The following is an 18,260-nucleotide window of genomic DNA, read 5'->3' as shown; positions in this document are numbered from 1 at the left end:
TCCTAGGGATGTAAAGATCTAACTGTCAGTAAGTAGCACTGTCACTCCTTTAATAAAAATATATTTTGTCTTTTCAAAATATCACGTACTTCTCATTCTTAATAGTGAATTTAGAACCGTTCTATTGGGTCAGGTTTTTTTGCTTTAAACTTGCTCACATTAACTTCTTTTTTTTTTTTTTTTGTAAATATTTTTATTGTAAGTGTGAAAGGCATATAACAGAACATTGAAATTTTCATACTTTGCAGCAAACATAACAGAACAGCAACTTCTGTCCATTAACTCTAGAACAAGGACATCTCCTTTATCCAGTATGATAAATAACTTTAAGCCACAGACAAATGCACATCCTATGTATACATGACAAAGATCACAACAGCTATTATCACACCTAACCTTCCACCTCATTTTTTGTTTTAATGTTTCCCCTCCCTCCCCCCCCCCCCCCTTCCCCCCTGCCCTCCCCCCCTGCTCCTGGAGAAACCTGAGACCCAAAGTACAACATCTCAAAGCGTTGCCATAAATGCCCAAATCCCCGTCCACGCGGACCCAAAGACTTAGAGCGCTCCTGTTCCCAGCAAGCCATCTGCTTCATTCTGGCTAACCAGAGATTGACAACTGGGGGCTCTACTAGTGTCCATTGGGCCAATATTGTTTTCCGTGCCACCATAAGAGCGACACCCACAAACCGAACCTGAGAATATTGCAGGCCTTGATCACTTAATTCAGACTCATCTCCCAGCAGCAGTATCTTGTAAGACCACTCTATGGGGACTCCCAATGTGCACTCCAGCGATTCCACCACTGTGCTCCAGAACTGGGCTAACTTTGTGCACTCCAAAAAAGTGTGTATCAATGTTCCTTCTCTATGTTTGCACTTCAGACATGTACTATCCTCCCATAAGCCCATATGCTTACCCTTCTCCCGTGTTATGAACGCCCCATGTAACAACTTAAATTGCATTTCTTGCAAATTCGCACTAGGAGTTGATTTAAATGCCCATGTAAAATAATTGGAAAGCATATCCACTGTGATCTCTTCTCCCAACTGCTCCCCCCACCAACTCGCCAAGCCAGCAAAAAAAGTAGCATCTTTGTGTTCCTTTCCCAGTGCATACCACACCGCCAACCTATTCGCTGACTTCGGAACTTGACAAAACATCTTATCTAATCGGGTAAAGGTAGGCCCTTGCGATGCTGAAGTAGTCAAGGTGGCACAGTAGTGCCTCCACTGTAGGAAAGGAAAGAAGTCCACCCTTCCTAAGTTCCACTTAGCCTGTGCCTGTTCAAACGATGGGAGTAAACCCTCCTCAGATGTAATAAATTCCCCCACATACCGACAACCATTTCTTGCCCATACCTGGAACCGCGACACCCCCTGTCCCGCTGGAAAAGCAGGGTTATCCACTGCAGCCAGGAATGGAGATGCACCCGTCGCCTTACCCAAATATCCTCTCCACCACTCCCAAGCCCTCTGCAGCGGTTGAAGCAGAAACTGCAATTCTCCCTTCCTACCCATCCTCAGTTGTATCATGTTAAATGCAGAATATGATAAAGATTCGTCCTGCCAGATGGATTGCGGTGCATACCTAGCCGATCCCTCATGCAATTCATGAATCCACCTAAGTATAGCTGCCACGTTGTACAAGCGAAGGTCTGGAAAGTTTAATCCACCTTTAGTTCTGGGCAATGTTAGCTTGGCAAAACTGATTCTAGCCCTGCGCCCGGCCCAAATAAAAGTGCCTATAAAACCTTTGTAATACATCTCATCCTTTTTTGTGATCCAAAGTGGCAACATTTGCAGAGAATACAGTATTTTTGGTAACATGACCATTTTAACGAGGGCTACTCTGCCTAGCAGAGAAAGCGGTAAGTCCTTCCATCGCTGACACAACGCCTTAAGGCTATCCAGCTTATCCTGGACATTCCTCCTGTAGATCACTCGCATATCTTTATGTAGATATACTCCCAGGTATTTCAACGTGCCCGTTGACCACGCCAAAGGGAAAGTAGGCAACTGCCTGCATGCACACGGGACAGACACCGGCAAAGCCTCAGACTTGTCAAAGTTTATCCGCAAGCCTGAAAACGATCCAAATTGTACGAGCAAAGCTACTAAGTGGGGGACACTTGCCGAGGCGTTGTCTAGGTAGATAAGCATGTCATCAGCAAATAAATTAATTTTAATTTCCTGGGACCCCAATCTAATCCCTTCTACATTTTTAGTCTGGCGAATTTTAATAGCAAAGGGCTCTAATGACAGTACAAATAGCATAGGTGATAGTGGGCATCCCTGCCGGGTGCCCCTTTCCAATGAGAAAGCTTGAGACATTGCCCCATTTATTAATATCTGGGCTGTAGGGTTACTATATAAAGCTCTAATTCCGCCCAAAAATTCTCCCATTATGCCGAATTGGGGCAGGACCCAGAACAGATAATCCCATAAGATCTTGTCAAAAGCCTTCTCAGCGTCCAAACTTGTGATTATTGCATCCCCCGGAGCCTTTCCCTTTCTTTGCAAAACTGTCAACGCTCTCATAATATTGGAAGAGGCGTACCTCCCTGGCACAAACCCTGCCTGATCCGTATGTACTAACTCAGGCAAGACCCTCCCCAATCTACTCGCCATTATATTTGCAAAAAGCTTAATATCTTGATTCAAAAGCGAAATTGGCCTATAAGAGCCCAACTTCTCCTCATCCCTTCCGGGTTTAGGAAGTACTACTATATGGGCGTGTGTGAGACCTCCTCCCGCCCTTCCGGTTGTACATAAATGATGGCAGAGTTCCTGAAAAGGGGGGCAAATCTTGGCTCCCAAAATTTTGTAAAATTCAGGCCCTAGCCCATCCGGGCCCGGTGCTTTGGCTAACTTTAATCTCTTGATTGCCTGTCTGACCTCCTCACCCACTACTGGCTCATTCAGTTTATCTCTCTGCTCATTAGATAGCTGTGGTAGAGAAATATCCTTGAAAAATACCTCTCTCTGCACCCCGTCCACCTCTCCTTTATTGTACAGTGCTTTATAAAATCTCACAAACTCCTCCTGTATACCTACATTCGTTGACACTATCTCCCCGCTAGGCGACTTTATCTTTGTTATGATCTTCCTGGCCCCTCTACTTTTCACCAGTGACGACATCAATTTCCCTGCTTTATTCCCCCAACGAAACAAATTGTATTTATATATACTGATGTCTTGGGCCGCTCTTTCATTCAAAATATCACTGATGCATCTTCTTGTCGCCCAGTACTCTTTCTTCGCTTCCTCATCTCTCTGACGGGCACATCTCCCCCTTAGCTGCTGCAGTTGATTGGACAGGGTCACCAATCTCTCATTCCTCTCCCTGTTCTTTTTTGCTGTGTACGCCAAAATGTGTCCCCTTAGTACAGCCTTCCCCGCTTCCCAGTACACAACAGGGTCTACTGTTTCCGGATCATTTTCCGTCATGTAATTACCCCACATTTGCAATAAGAAGGTATGAAATTCCAAATCCAAATACAAGGTAGGGTTCATTCGCCACATCCTTGTCTCGCTGTCCTGCCTCCATTGTATATCCACCCATACTAAACAGTGGTCGGACACCGCCCCATCTACTATCTCCGCTGCACGCACCTTCGAAAGTAGGGAGGAATCCACCAATAAATAGTCTAACCTTGCATACACCCCATGCACCTGTGAGAAAAAAGTATAGTCGTAATCCTCTGGGTGCAGCACGCGCCATATGTCCAATAATCCTAGCTCCTTCATTAGAAAGTTTACCCCTTTATCCTGCCACCTTGAGGAACGTGGTTTTGCTGGCTTGCAGTCTATCAGGGGATCTGCAGTAATATTAAGATCTCCCCCGACTATCAATTTGTATCCGCTTATCGACACCAATTGCGCCAGTACCCCCGAAAAGAAAGAGTGAGAGTATATATTGGGTGCATATATAGAGCAAAGGGCTACTCTGTGACCCGCTACCTCTCCCAGCCAAAGAACATACCGTCCTTCCGGATCCTGAACTGTCTTATGTGTAGTAATGTGGTGCTTTTTATGGAACAGAATAACTACACCCCTTTGCCTATTGTTGAAGGATGAGGATACTATTTCTCCCACCCATCCTCGTTGTAATTTTCTGTGCTCCTGCTGCGAGAGATGAGTCTCCTGCATGAAAAGCACATCAAGTTTCATCCTGACACAATAGGACAGAATCTTAGAACGTTTAACTGGGGAATGGATTCCATCCACATTTAGAGACCCGAATCTCAAACTACCCATGTGGCTGTATGGGCCTAGTAAGCCTGCTATCTTTCCGAAATCCAGAGGTGGTGTCCCAGCTCACCACCTCCCACACAAAAATGGGCTTTGCCCTCTGCCTCCTCCGCCCTGCACATCTAGCCATGGTCCCTCGTCTTCCAGGAATAACTTTCCCTCCCCCCCCTATTCTACTGCCCAACTCCTCACCCCCCTCCCCCCTCCCCTTCTCCCCTTCCCCTCCCCCACAGCCATCTTTCTTATGCCATTCACACACCCCATCCATATCCCATGCTCCCCCTCCACTCATATTCCCTTGCGCTTCCTCCCCCCTCCCCATCCCTACCCTTCTTCCCAGAACACCCAGTGTTACAATCCCTTCTCAAAGAAGCTGCTCCCCTCTCATTTCCCTCCCCCCAACCCTCCCTCTACCATGAACGCTAAACTTACAAGAGCACTGCTCAACAGCTGCTCCTCCACTCTCTAAACAAGTGTAAGATTACATCATCTAACAGTAAAAAGTAAAAAAAAAAAAAAAAAAAACCATATCAGGTTAGATGCAACATTAGACTACATATAACAAGAAAACGAAGAATAAGAAGAAGGGAGAAAAGGCAAATTCATTCCACAGATGTTTCTTTCTCTTTCCTTTTCCCCTCCTCCCCCTTTTATATATAAGGACCCCGAGTATCCAAGCAATACTGTCCTAAATTGTTCACACATCTCTACACCTCTGCTTCTCCTGGCAAACTTCTTGCACCCTACTTAAAGCAGTCTTCCGCTCCAATTGTAGCCTCTCCTGCTCCTCAGGGCAACTTATCCACGAAGGCTCCAAGTTCTTTTGGATCCGTAAAGAATAAGGTTTTGTTGTCATGAGTGAGCCTCACCTTGGCAGGGTAAAGGAGGGCAAATCGCAGTCCCTTGTCATACAAACGCTTGCAATGGAGGCCCATTTTCTTCCTTTGGTCGGATACTGACGCAGAGTAGTCCTGAAACAACAAAATCTGATGACCTCCACACGCCACTTTCTTCTTTCCCCGGAACGCCTGCATGATCTTATCTTTATCCGCATAATTGAGGATTCGCGCCAGAACGGCTCGCGGTCGCTGGTCTCCCTCGCGGAGCGCTCCCACACGGTGTATTCTTTCAGCACGTAGTGTTTTCTCTTGGAGTTGTATATTCAGCTGCTCTGGGATCCCCTTTTCTACAAACTCCCATAGCTCTGTGTCCTTTACTGTTTCAGGTAATCCGATAATGCGAATGTTATTGCGCCTGCTGCGGTTCTCGTGGTCATCGACCTGCTGAGCCAGCTGCTTGCACTGGCCCTCCAACGCAGCTATCCGCGCCTCCGTTGTCTCCGCTCTGTCTTCTTGTCTAGAAATGCGTTCTTCAGCCAATTGCAGCCTCACATTCTGTCCCTCCAATGCCTCCGTGATATGATCCATCCCTGCCTGTAGTTTGGTCAATTTCTCATCCAACGCTGCAGTAATCTGATGGGTCAGGTCCCGGATCGTCTCTGCTGGCATCACGAGCTGCTGAGGAGTGCTATTTGCCGCCACCACCGCCATTTTAGGTCTCTCCTTCAATGCACTGTGTTTCCTCGCCCGCGGGGCCCTAGATGGCATACCCCCTCGCAAGCACTCCACCAGATTCCGTTTCCACCTCAAAAGAAGCGCTGCTTATTGCTGAAATCGCCAATGGTAGAGGGAAGATCACTCCGGTGAGTTTACAACATTAAATTAGCAGGTTTTTAACCGATGGGAGCGGAGCCAGCCTTCGGGACGTCCGTTCAGCTCCTCCACATCACGTGACCCCACACATTAACTTCTTATTTGCCTAGGGTACGTCTGCTCCTTTGTACTACTACTACTACTTAACATTTCTAAAGCGCTACTAGGGTTACGCAGCGCTGTACAATTTAACAGAGAAGGACAATCCCTGCTCAAAGGAGCTTACAATCTAAAGGACAAAGTGTGCAGTCAGTCAAATTGGGGCAGTCTAGATTTCCTGAATGGAGGTATAATGGTTAGGTGCCGAAAGCAACATTGAAGAGGTGGGCTTTGAGTAAGGATTTGAAGATGGGCAGGGAGGGGGCTTGGCGTATGGGCTCAGGAAGTTTATTCCAAGCATAGGGTGAGGCGAGGCAGAAAGGGCGGAGCCTGGAGTTGGCGGTGGTGGAGAAGGGTACTGAGAGGAGGGATTTGTCCTGAGAGCGGAGGTTTCGGGTAGGGGCATAAGGGGAGATGAGGGTAGAGAGGTAATGAGGGGCTGCAGATTGAGTGCATTTATAGGTTAGTAGGAGAAGCTTGAACTGTATGCGGTACCTGAAGTGACTTGAGGAGAAGGGTGATATGAGCATATCGGTCAAGGCGGAAGATAAGACGCGCAGCAGAGTTCTGAACGGATTGAAGGGGGGATAGATGGTTATGTGGGAGGCCAGTGAGGAGCTGGATGCAGTAGTCAAGGCGATAGGTAATGAGGGAGTGGATGAGAGTTTGGGTGGTGTGCTCAGAGAGGAAAGGGCGAATTTTGCTGATGTTATCGAGAAAGAAGCGACAGGTCTTGGCTGTCTGCTGGATATGCGCAGAGAAGGAGAGGGAGGAGTAAAACCAGTAAGATATGAAAATGAATTTATATAACCGAATATTGTTTCAGCTGTAAAACGTTCAATATATTTGCTCTTCACTTATTTATTTATTTAAAAGGACGTTTGATTCAGTCATCACGACATCTGAGTGGAGTACAACGGAACGTGCGTAAAATCCAGAATATCAAAATAAAATAAAATGCATTTAAAATAATAAAAAAGCTAAAACAAACTTAAAACAGTATTTACCGACTAAAGGAAAACTAAAAAAAAAAAACACGACATAGCAAAATGTGCAAGCCTTATCAAGCTAGAGAAAACCAGAATATCTGTAAAATATCAAAAGACAGCAGTCAGAACACAAAGTCCTGTGGTAATTTAGTTCTTGGCGTTCCAGGGAGAATATATATGCCGTGCATTTTGATTTTCTCCTTCCGTGTCCTTTCCAAAATCCAAATTTATTTATTTATTGCATTTGTATCCCAACTCTTTGCAGGCTCAATGTGGTTTACAATATATCATGAATAGTGGAAATAGAAGAGAATGGACATTTGGTATTACAGAAGGATTTTGGGTTACATGATAATGTTAGAACATGATAGTAATATACCAAGAAAACATTATGAGACAATTCTGGATACATGTGGGGGAGTTCACATGTGTTGATCTTTGTGGTATGTCTTGTTAAAGAGATGGGTCCTCAGTAGTTTGCGGAAGTTGGTTAGATCATAGATCGTTCTTAAGTTGCGCGGTAGCACGTTCCAGAATTGTGTACTCATGTAGGAAAAGGTTGATGCGTGCGTTAGTTTTTATTTTAGACCTTTACAGTTGGGGAAGTGAAGGTTAAGGAATGTGCGAGATGATTTTTTAGCATTCCTGGGTGGTAAGTCGATCAGGTCTGACATGTAGGCTGGGGCTTCACCATGAATGATTTTGTGAACTAAGGTATATATTTTGAACGTGATGCGCTCTTTGAGTGGGAGCCAATGTAGCTTTTCTCGTAATGGTTTGGCACTTTCATATTTTGATTTTCCGAATATTATCACGGGTTTTTTTTGCCTTGTCTTTCCACTATTCCAGCCCGAAGAATTGGAATGGTTTACCCTTGTTCTTAAAATCGCAAGCTGATCACCATCTCTTCAAGAAGTTGCTGAAAACATTCCTCTTTGAAAAAACGTACTCCATCAATAACTCTGCTGTTTAGTCATTGTTATTGTGGTTCGCGTTACCTCTGTCTTCTTCTGTAATCATCCATATATTGTATGTTTCTTTTATAATTCATGTAAGCCACATTGAGCCTGCATTTGTGGGAAAATGTGGGGTAGAAATGAACCATAAATAAATAAATCTTTTAGAATTGTAAAATCAGCCCTTTGGGGCCCTTTTACTAAGCTCCAGAAAGCACTAACGCTTGCTTACTGCAGATTAAAATCCCCTAACATGGGGTATCCCATGGTACTTTTGTGTTCAACACACGCTTCCCACATGTTAAGAAAACAGAACATATTTTTTTAGGGGCGGGGGCAGTTCTAATCAGCGCAGCTGCATCACCATTTACGGTGATTACCCGACAGTAATCAAGCAATTTAGATGAACTGCAGGTTGAGACATCTCAATTTTGAGTTTTGAAAATCGTGACATATATTTTCCGAGAAAAATGTTCCTGTACCTCTTTGTGCCATTTTTGAGATGTTTCTTCTGCTATGAAAATGAGCACCATAGTATAGCTAGTAATAGTTCAAGAACTTCTAATCCGGATGGATGTGGCAAAACTGGATATATTGCTATCATGAAGACAACATTTAGCAAGACCCTCTAACTATGATATAGTCATACCAGCTAACGATCTGTTCAGCCAGAAGAGTAGGGATGAAAATAAGAGGAAGATTCAGCACTTTGTATATTTTTTAATTAATAAATTTACTAATAATTTTATTGATATATTTATTTAAAGTAACATATTTCTAATGTCCTGCTGGTGGTGGTGGTGGTGGTGGGGGGGGGGGGGGAGGAGGAGGGTTGTTTATCTGAGTTCTGATGATGACTGGTAGCATGGTTAATATAATCTTGCTCTTCCAGGTTTCATGCCAAAAAGATGCAAGGACGAAACCAAACTCAAGTGAAGGAGTTTCTTCTTCGTGGGCTCTCCATCCATCAGTCTGCTCGTATTCCCCTATTTATATTCTTTTTAGTTGTCTACATCCTCACTTTAGTAGGGAACATGATAATCATCACGTTGGTGTGGTCTGCCCCTCGCCTACATAAGCCCATGTACATTTTTCTTGGCAACCTTTCTTTTGTCGAAATCTGGTACACAACCAGCATTGTCCCAAAAATGCTTTCTGGCTTGCTGTTTAGAATTAACTCTATTTCTTTCAGTGGCTGTTTCCTACAATTCTATTTTTTCTTCTGCTTTGGTACAATGGAATGCACCCTTCTCACTGTCATGGGTTATGATCGATATCTAGCCATCTGCCATCCTCTTCGCTACAATATCTTAATGAACAGTAAGATATGCTCCTGCCTGGTTGCTTTTTGCTGGATTTGTGGATTCATTTGGCCATTGGCACTCATATCTTTAGTTTTGAGGCAGCCATTCTGTGGGTCAAATGAGCTTAATCATTTCTTGTGTGATCCAGGACCTCTTCTGGAACATTCTTGTATAAGGTCCTATGGAACAGAAGTGGCCATTTCTGGATGCATTGCCCTACTGGTCCTGTGTACTTTCTTTTTCACTTTCATATCTTACACTTTCATTATAAAAACTATAATAAAAATCCCTTCCTCTTCTGGGCGTCTTAAGGCCTTTTCTACCTGTGCCTCCCACCTTATTGTGGTGACTATTTTCTTTGGATGTGTGATGTATATGTACATTAGACCACCAGGAAACCACCCTTTTTACATGGATAAGGTTGTGGCTGTATTCTACACTGTTGTGACACCTCTACTTAATCCAGTAATCTACACCCTAAGGAACAAGGAAGTTTTGCAGGTGATGAAAAAACTAATGCAAATCCATTAATCTACAGAGCTTTTGAAAATTGACTGCTTTGAGTACCTACAGTAGATCATTTTAAGGTAAAGCTTAGTAAAATCTGTTCATTATGTATATGTATGAAATAAGTTCATGTGTACTGGATTTTCAAATATATGTAAATTCATCAAATTTATTTTTATCCCATATCATATCCAAATCTTAGTGAGTTGCAATGAAACAACACCAGATGCGTATGTGTTGGTTGTGTGTTGAAGAGTTCACATACCTATTTTCATACTCTGCCATGTAAAGGCAAGCGATGATAGGTGCCACCGTAGCCCCCATGGCTACCCCTTTTATCTGTAAATAATGTAGGTAGGTCAATGGCTAGAAGTAAGGTTGCAGACCCAAAATGGACATGTGGGAATTTTGATTTTCACTAAAAAACAGTCTACAAGGTATGGAAAAATTTACTTACAAAAAAATATCAAAATACTACACTTTCCTTACACTAGAATGATACAAAAAAATCAGTGTATTACGCTGGAATTATAATATGGAGGAAAAAGAGCCTCACAGAGCTCCTGGACAATATATCTGTCTATTGGAGCTAAAACGGATCTTAAATTGATCCTCTGTTCATCATTGGCTCTGAAAAAACCTCCTATTTAATATTTCCACAATAGTGACAGATATAATGGTTCCATTCAATTGTTGCTTCACAAAATATTGGAACTAAGTGTAAAATAAACACTTATCTGTAACGCTAGAAGACTTCAAACACTCTTCTTAAGGCGATCCAAGCCAACGTGGCCTGCGTTTCGTAAAAAACTGCTTCAGGGCTTAGATAGCGCTAGTCTTATGAAAACCGCTGTAGCGGTAGTCTCCTGCACTCGGCTACAGCGGTTTTCATAAGACTAGCGCTATCTAAGCCCTGAAGCAGTTTTTTACGAAACGCTGGCCACGTTGGCTTGGATCGCCTTAAGAAGAGTGTTTGAAGTCTTCTAGCGTTACAGATAAGTGTTTATTTTACACTTAGTTCCAATATTTTGTGAAGCAACAATTGAATGGAACCATTATATCTGTCACTATTGTGGAAATATTAAATAGGAGGTTTTTTCAGAGCCAATGATGAACAGAGGATCAATTTAAGATCCGTTTTAGCTCCAATAGACAGATATATTGTCCAGGAGCTCTGTGAGGCTCTTTTTCCTCCATATTATAATTCCAGCGTAATACACTGATTTTTTGTATCATTCTAGTGTAAGGAAAGTGTAGTATTTTGATATTTTTTTGTAAGGAATTTTGATTTTGCCACACATCCATTTTCGGCAACGTTAAAAAGGCTTTTTTTTTTATAGGCACGTTGAAAAATGGATCGGCGTGCGTCCAAAACCTGCGCCTACACTACTGCAAGCCATTTTTCAGCTCACTTAGTAAAAGGACCCCAATGCGCTTTAAGAGGTTTTCTGAAAGCCGAGTAGGAGGGTATATTACAAATCATATCTGGAAGACCATTCTATACATTTGATCCAGCAATTCTCACCAGAGACTCTTGATAGATATTAAGTTTATATATTCAAACAATGGTACTTGCAACCATCTTTTAGCAGTGGATTGTAATGGATGCAATGATATGCAATTTTTTTAAAAGCGAAGCAGTACAAAGTGGAGCTTCTTCAAGTAGGCCTTTAAATATCAAAGTAATAATTGTATTTGTTTATATTTCTTTATTAGTTTACTTTTTACAAAGAACGCAATCATTGATAAGATACACCAACATTATGAATATATTCTACTTCTAAAAAGGAAGAAGAGAAAAAGAAAAATTAAGAAGTAATCTTACAAATATTGGTTTAACAGTCCACAATATTGGAGAGAATCCAATTAATTACCAAAGGAAGTTGGTCTCAGTGATGTTCCTAGGGTGGCTGACACCCGGGCGGATCGCTAATGTGCCTTCCCCCCCCCCCCCGGGTGCAGCGTGACACCTCCCCCCTGGCAAAAGGACACCCCCCCGGGTGCATTTTTACCTGCTGGGGGGGGGGGTGCCGTGCGTCTGTCGGCTTCGCTCGTTCCATGCTCCCTCTGCCCCGGAACAGGAAATAACCTGTTCGGGGCAGAGGGAGCACAGAACGAGCCGACAGGCGTGCGGCACCCCCCCAGCGGCGTGCACCCGAGGTGGACAGCCCCCACCCCCCACCCCCCTTGGTACGCCACTGGTTGGTCTTAGAAGAAACAATTATAAATTTAATGAAAAAAAAAGCAGGTGGTTACCCCTTCCATTTACTTAAACCGCTTCATATCTGTGTCGTCTTCTTGTTATCTTGCATATTTAGAAAACTGCGTAACTGTTCAGGTTCATAGAAAACATATCTATTGCCTTTAAAGTTCAGCAAACATTTACAAGGAAATCTCAATTGGAAACAAGCATTTAGCTCTGTAACTTCCTGTTTCATTTCCAGAAATTTTTTCCTTCTCTGTTGAGTCCATCTAGAAATATCTGGGAAAATTGAAACTTTGCTTCCCATAAATTCAGGATGAATATTTTTAAAGTAGAGCCTTAATAAGGCCTCCTTATCTTGTAAAAATACAAAGGAAAACAATTAGGGTTGCTCGAATTTTAATTTCCTCTTTAGATTGTTCCAAAAAGTCTGTAATATCCAATATTTCTGTTGAAGTGTCCTGTTGTATTGAAGCTTTTTGAGCATTAGTATCTTGATGTTTTAATTTACCTTCTAGATAGTATTATTTCTGTATAGGTGGAAGTGTTTGTTCTGAATATTTAAAGTTCTCTTTCAGAAATTTAATAAGCATATCTCTTGGGGAAACGTGAGTTAGTCTGTGGAAAATTCAATATACGGAGGTTTAAGTTCCTTGTTAAATTCTCCAAATTTTCAATCTTCCGACATTTGAGATTGTTGCTCTTGTATTTTAGCCATGTCTGTTTCCAATATAGTTTGTTTACTTGAGACAATTTCAATCTTTTCTTTTATATCTCCTACTTGTGTAGCGTTATTTAGTGAAACTGTAACGAAAGATGCACAAACCTTATGCAAAGACTCAAGAGCCGACCAGATAGATTCCAGCGATATTTCCTGGGGTCTCACAAGAGGCTGAATCGCCGAGGCACACAGGGAAGTTTCCTCATACAAACCGACGGTTTGAATCCCGTTCACTGTGGCATCCCCCGATGCCATTCCTGGGATACGTTGGTCACCTTCCACCAGATTTAAAATCTTATCTGTCACTTCCACCGATGGGGTCTGCCGCCCCTTCGAGTTACCATTGGTTTTAGTGCTCGGTACTATGATCCCATCTAGTTGCGGAAGTGGAGGGGTAGCAGGTCCTAAAGGGTTAAGCAAAGTTTTGCTCTCCAGACCGGGGCTGTTCCTTGCCCCGGTAGCGGAAACGCCCAATGGGGTTGAAACCAAAAATGATGAGATAGAAGATTGTACCAAAGAGGGGGATATGTTGACATGCTAAGGGTGGGAAGTGCAGCTCGGCGGCACTTCCTGTTTAGCGAGAAGTAAGCCCACATTGGGCTTACCACCACTTAGTAAAAGGGGACCCTTGAGCGCCTTCGTAAAAGGACCCTAAATTCCATAGTGCACGATTGAAAAGGGGGAGTGGCCATAGGAGATGTATGGGTGGGTCAGGGGCATTCTGAATGTTTGTGTGCAGTGTTCGCAGAGGGCGGCTACGAAATTAGTAAGCGGTCTTGAATGCAAAAATGATAGGGACAGGCTTATGAACCTCAACATGTATATGCTGGAAGAGAGAAGGGAGGGAGGAGACATGAAAGAAACGTTTAAATATCTCAAGGGCATTTATGTACAGGAAGAGAGCCTTTTTCAAATAAAGGAGAGCTCTGGCATGAAGGGACATATGGAAAAGTTAAGAGGGGATAGGCTTAGGAGTAACCTAAGGATGTATTATTTCACAGAAAGGGTGGTGGAGGCGCGGAATGGCCTCCCTGTGGAGGTGGTGGAGTCGAGGGCTGTTCCAGAATTTAAAAAGGCATGGGATAAGCATGTGGGATCGCTTAGGAACAGGAAGAATTAGGGGTTACAGAGGATGGGCGGACTGGATGGGTCATATGGCCTTTATCTGCCGTCTTGTTTCTATGTTTCTAAATTGGGAGCTGAGAATGGCACCTGGTTTCAACAGGCACAAGTCTTGGCACCCAAATCTGGGCATCAAAATTGCTATTGTACACTGGGTGCTCATATTTTAGTGCCCCTTATAGCAGAGCATTGAGCGTTAATTATTTTGGGTGATGATGTTTGAGCACCATTCACTGAATCTAGTTCTTACTGTGCCTTCGGAGTAAGAGCAACTATATAACAAACATGCCACAAAAATGGTAAACAATCTCCGTTATCTTTTGATGAACATTTGCTCTGCACCAAAGTCGTCTTTATTAGCCTTCATAGATAATTGCTAAATTAATAGCTTTTACAGGTGAGTGAGCAGATCGTCTGCGAACCCTAAGAATTCTCCATGGATCATGGAACTCCCAATGAGCTAGAAGTGTAGTATTGTATAAAAGAACATCCTTGTAGCTCAGAACATCTGAGAGGAATGAATAAACCGTAAGCTCAAGACACAAAGAAGGCAAAATCACAGCTCTTAACCTTCAGCAAGATGGAGAGTTTTCCATTGACTTGCCATTTTCCTAGATTTCCTGATACATCCTGTAGGATTCTTCACTGGCCTGGTCTATGGTGCTGAAGAGTAAATAAATATTACATTATATCCTGGAGATTTAAAGATCTCACTGTCCGTAAGTGACTCCTTTAATAAATATATTTATGTCTTTACAATATATTATGCTCTTCTCTTTCATAATAGTAGTGAATTTAGAACCCTTCCATATCTTTTGCTCTTTACTTAGCATATTAAATATTTTTGCCCCTTTCTAAAATCAGCAAATTTTGAGAGTGAATGCATATAACACAATATCTTATAAGCTGCAAAACTTCCAATTCTAGATTTGAAATTTTTATTTATTTACTTACAGTGAACAGATTCCTAATCCCATGCATTGCAACATCAGAATTGAATTGTCCAAATCCCAATTCCGCAAAGGCAGAATATGGACGTCCAACACTGCAGAAGTTCCATATACACAGTAACACAGTGTTACTGTGTATATGGAACTTCTGCAGTGTTGGACGTCCATATTCTGCCTTTGCGAAATTGGGATTTGGACAATTCAATTCAGATGTTGCAATGCAAGGCATGTTCTGGGCAGGACTAGGGAGAACCTGACACCCAACAGTAATGACTAAAGGGGAAACAACACCCATGTCTAAAAAGAAAAACATTTTTATTTAGAACCATTTCAGGCATTTCCAAGATACAGAGAGGTGCTCTCATTGAGTAGCTGCCCACTGGAGGGGTTAAGGGGATGCCAGGCTCTATGACAGCTTTCAGGTATTATAGTCTTGTTTATCCACTCCTCCATGTGCAACTTTCTCCAAATCAGTCACCTTACTTTCTAATTCTTCCTACTTTCTTACCCATCTATATATTACAACTTTGCCTTACCCTTCACTACCAATTATAATGTTCTATTACGTATTGTGTTGACAGTGCAAGTGGTATTCCATGCCATACTTTGTATTGTTTTCGAATATTTTTGATGTTTGATCTATTCTTGCTGTACACCGCCTTGAGTGAACTCCTTCAAAAAGGCAGTAAATAAAGCCTAATAAATAATAAATAAAATAATTTTTGAGAAACAAAAAACGCAGCTTTGAGAAGTAACCTAGTGGTTAGTGTAGTGGATTATAAACCAAGAGACGCAGGTTAAAATCCTACTTCAGCTCTTTTTTTTTTAAACTATTGTGAGTCCTTTAGAAACAGAAACATACCTACTCTGTACCTAAGTATATAAGGCACCTGTAAGCATCAAGGTTATTGCAGTGGTGTACATTCATTTTGCATATTTACGTCACTGACATTTGCCGGTAAGACGGTGTCTGCAGCCCAGCGTTTTCTCTACTGAGTACATAAGCATCGCCATGCTGGGACAGACCAAGGGTCCATCGAGCCCAGCACCCTGTCACCGACAGCGGCCAAAAGAACAAGCAATTTGTCCCGCCCATCCTAGAAATACTGTATTATTCCCTCGTCCATTCAATAACACTCTATGGCTTTTTCCTCCAGGAAGCCGTCCAACCCTTTTTTGAAGTCCGCAAAGTTAACCACCTTAACCACCTTTTCCAGCAGCGAATTCCAGAGTTTAACCGCGTCGAGTGAAGAAAACTTTCCTCAGATTCGTTTTAAATTTACCACACTGCAGCTTCATCGCATGCCCCCTTGTCCAAGTATTTTTGGAAAGCGTAAACAGACACATCACATCTACCTGTTCAACTCTACTCATTATTTTATAGACCTCTATCATATCTCCCCTCAGCTGCCTTTTCTCTTTGATGTATGAAATTATTTTGCTGTCAAAGGAACCAAAAGCCTGAAAACATAAATGAGTTTTTAAAGCTTTTTTTAAACTGAACCATATTCTGTATTAAACAAAGTTCAGTGGCGTTGTATTTTGACGTATTCTTCTCGTACACCAACTTGGATGGATTCTTCAAAAAGGCAGTAAATAAATCCTGATAATTAAATAAATAATAAAACCAATGATGGACAGTGGTGAACTGGATCTGGTACTTACAAATAAGGACTGTATTTCTAATATTTTGCTGGGGGAGGAGGTGGACAGGCGGGGTTCATCTGAGTTCTGGTGATAAACAGGCAGCACGGTTTAATATAATCTTGCTCCTTTCAGGTTACATGTCCAAGAGATGCAAGGAAGAAACCAAACCCAAGTGAAAGAGTTTATTCTTCGTGGGCTCTCCATCCATCAGGCAGCTCAGATTCCCTTATTGATACTGTTTTCAGTTGTCTACATCCTCACCTTAGTTGGGAACATGATGATCATCACGTTGGTGTGGTCTGCACCTCGTCTACACAAGCCCATGTACATTTTTCTTGGTAATCTGTCTTTTGTTGAGATCTGGTACACAACTACCACTGTTCCCAAAATGCTGTCTGGCCTACTGTCTAGAATTAACTCTATTTCTTTCAGCGGTTGCTTCCTACAATTCTATTTTTTCTTCTGCTTTGGTACAACTGAGTGTTTCCTTCTCACTGTCATGGGTTATGATCGATACCTAGCCATCTGCCATCCCCTCCGCTATAATGTGCTAATGAGCGGTAAGATATGTTCCTGTCTGGCTGCTTCCTGCTGGATTTTTGGGTTCCTTTGGCCATTATCCCCCATATTTTTAGTATTGCAGCAGCCATTCTGTGGGCCAAATGAACTTAACCATTTTCTATGTGATCCAGGACCTCTGTTGGAACTTTCTTGCATAAGGTCCTATGGAATAGAAATGACCATTTCTGGATGCATTGCTCTAATGCTCCTCAGTACCTTTTCCTTCACTTTCATATCTTACACTTTCATTATACAAACCATAATAAAAATCCCTTCCTCTTCTGGGCGTCTTAAAGCCTTTTCCACCTGTGCCTCCCACCTTACTGTGGTGACTATTTTCTTTGGATGTGTGATGTATATGTACATTAGACCACCAGGAAACCATCCTTTTTACATGGATAAGGTTGTGACTGTTTTCTACACTGTTGTGACACCTCTACTTAATCCAGTAATCTACACGCTAAGGAACAAGGAAGTTTTGCAAGTGGTGAAAAATATTATTCAAATCCATTAATGCACAGAGCTTGCGAGAACTATCTCCTCTGAGTGCCTGTAGCTATTGTTAATGCAGAGCTTACTAAAGTCTGTCCTGGTGCCCAAGAGCTGGTGAGATTTTCTAGATTCTCATTATGAATATGCTTGAAATGTGCACTGGGTATTCAAATGTATGCAAATTCAAATAATGGCTTTTCATTGTAGATATACAACTCTGTTCTATAATATACATGCATGTGAGTTCGACCCATATCTTGCCCAAGATATGTCCATGTGTATGCCCCCTGGCAAATGCTCGCTATACAAGATGGACTAAATTGTATAATGGCACCCATATTTGGGTGCAAAAAATTGAGCATGGAACGTTATTCTATATACGGCGCTCAAAGTTGGGTGCCGTTAAGAGAATAGCGCCTAGCAGCAGCATCCATGCCCAATTTTGGGTGCAAGGATTTACACCAAGTGAAACCTGATATAAATCCTCGCACCTAAATTAGGTGCGAATCAACCCTATTCTATAACACCACGTGCAAATTCATGGAATGCCCATGACTTATCCATGCCCACTTTTTGGATCCACATGGAAATATTCCGCATGAATCTTTATAGACTAGCACCTAACTAGATATGTGCGGAATCTTTCATTATTGCCATTTAGCACTGATGATTGATCATTAGCTTCCAAATATTGATGCTAATTGGCTCATTACTCATTTAAATCTCACACAGAATTTGGTCCTGT

The 18,260-nt window shown here is 42.3% G+C and overlaps 2 protein-coding genes across 2 annotated transcripts; both read left to right on the top strand.

Annotated features, from left to right (window-relative positions):
* Positions 1–8,916: 8,916 nt before the first annotated feature.
* On the top strand, positions 8,917–9,843 carry LOC115457099 (olfactory receptor 11H2-like). The gene has a single exon (XM_030186523.1). It carries the CDS (start codon positions 8,917–8,919, stop codon positions 9,841–9,843), a length of 927 nt encoding a protein of 308 aa, XP_030042383.1.
* A 6,767-nt stretch (positions 9,844–16,610) lies between these two features.
* On the top strand, positions 16,611–17,537 carry LOC115458095 (olfactory receptor 11H2-like). The gene has a single exon (XM_030187917.1). The coding sequence runs from the start codon at positions 16,611–16,613 to the stop codon at positions 17,535–17,537; it is 927 nt and encodes a 308-aa protein (XP_030043777.1).
* Positions 17,538–18,260: the final 723 nt, after the last annotated feature.

This window comes from Microcaecilia unicolor, chromosome 14 (assembly GCF_901765095.1).
Source record: "Microcaecilia unicolor chromosome 14, aMicUni1.1, whole genome shotgun sequence".
Lineage (NCBI taxonomy): Eukaryota > Metazoa > Chordata > Amphibia > Gymnophiona > Siphonopidae > Microcaecilia > Microcaecilia unicolor.
This window is presented reverse-complemented; position numbering and strand designations above follow the sequence as displayed.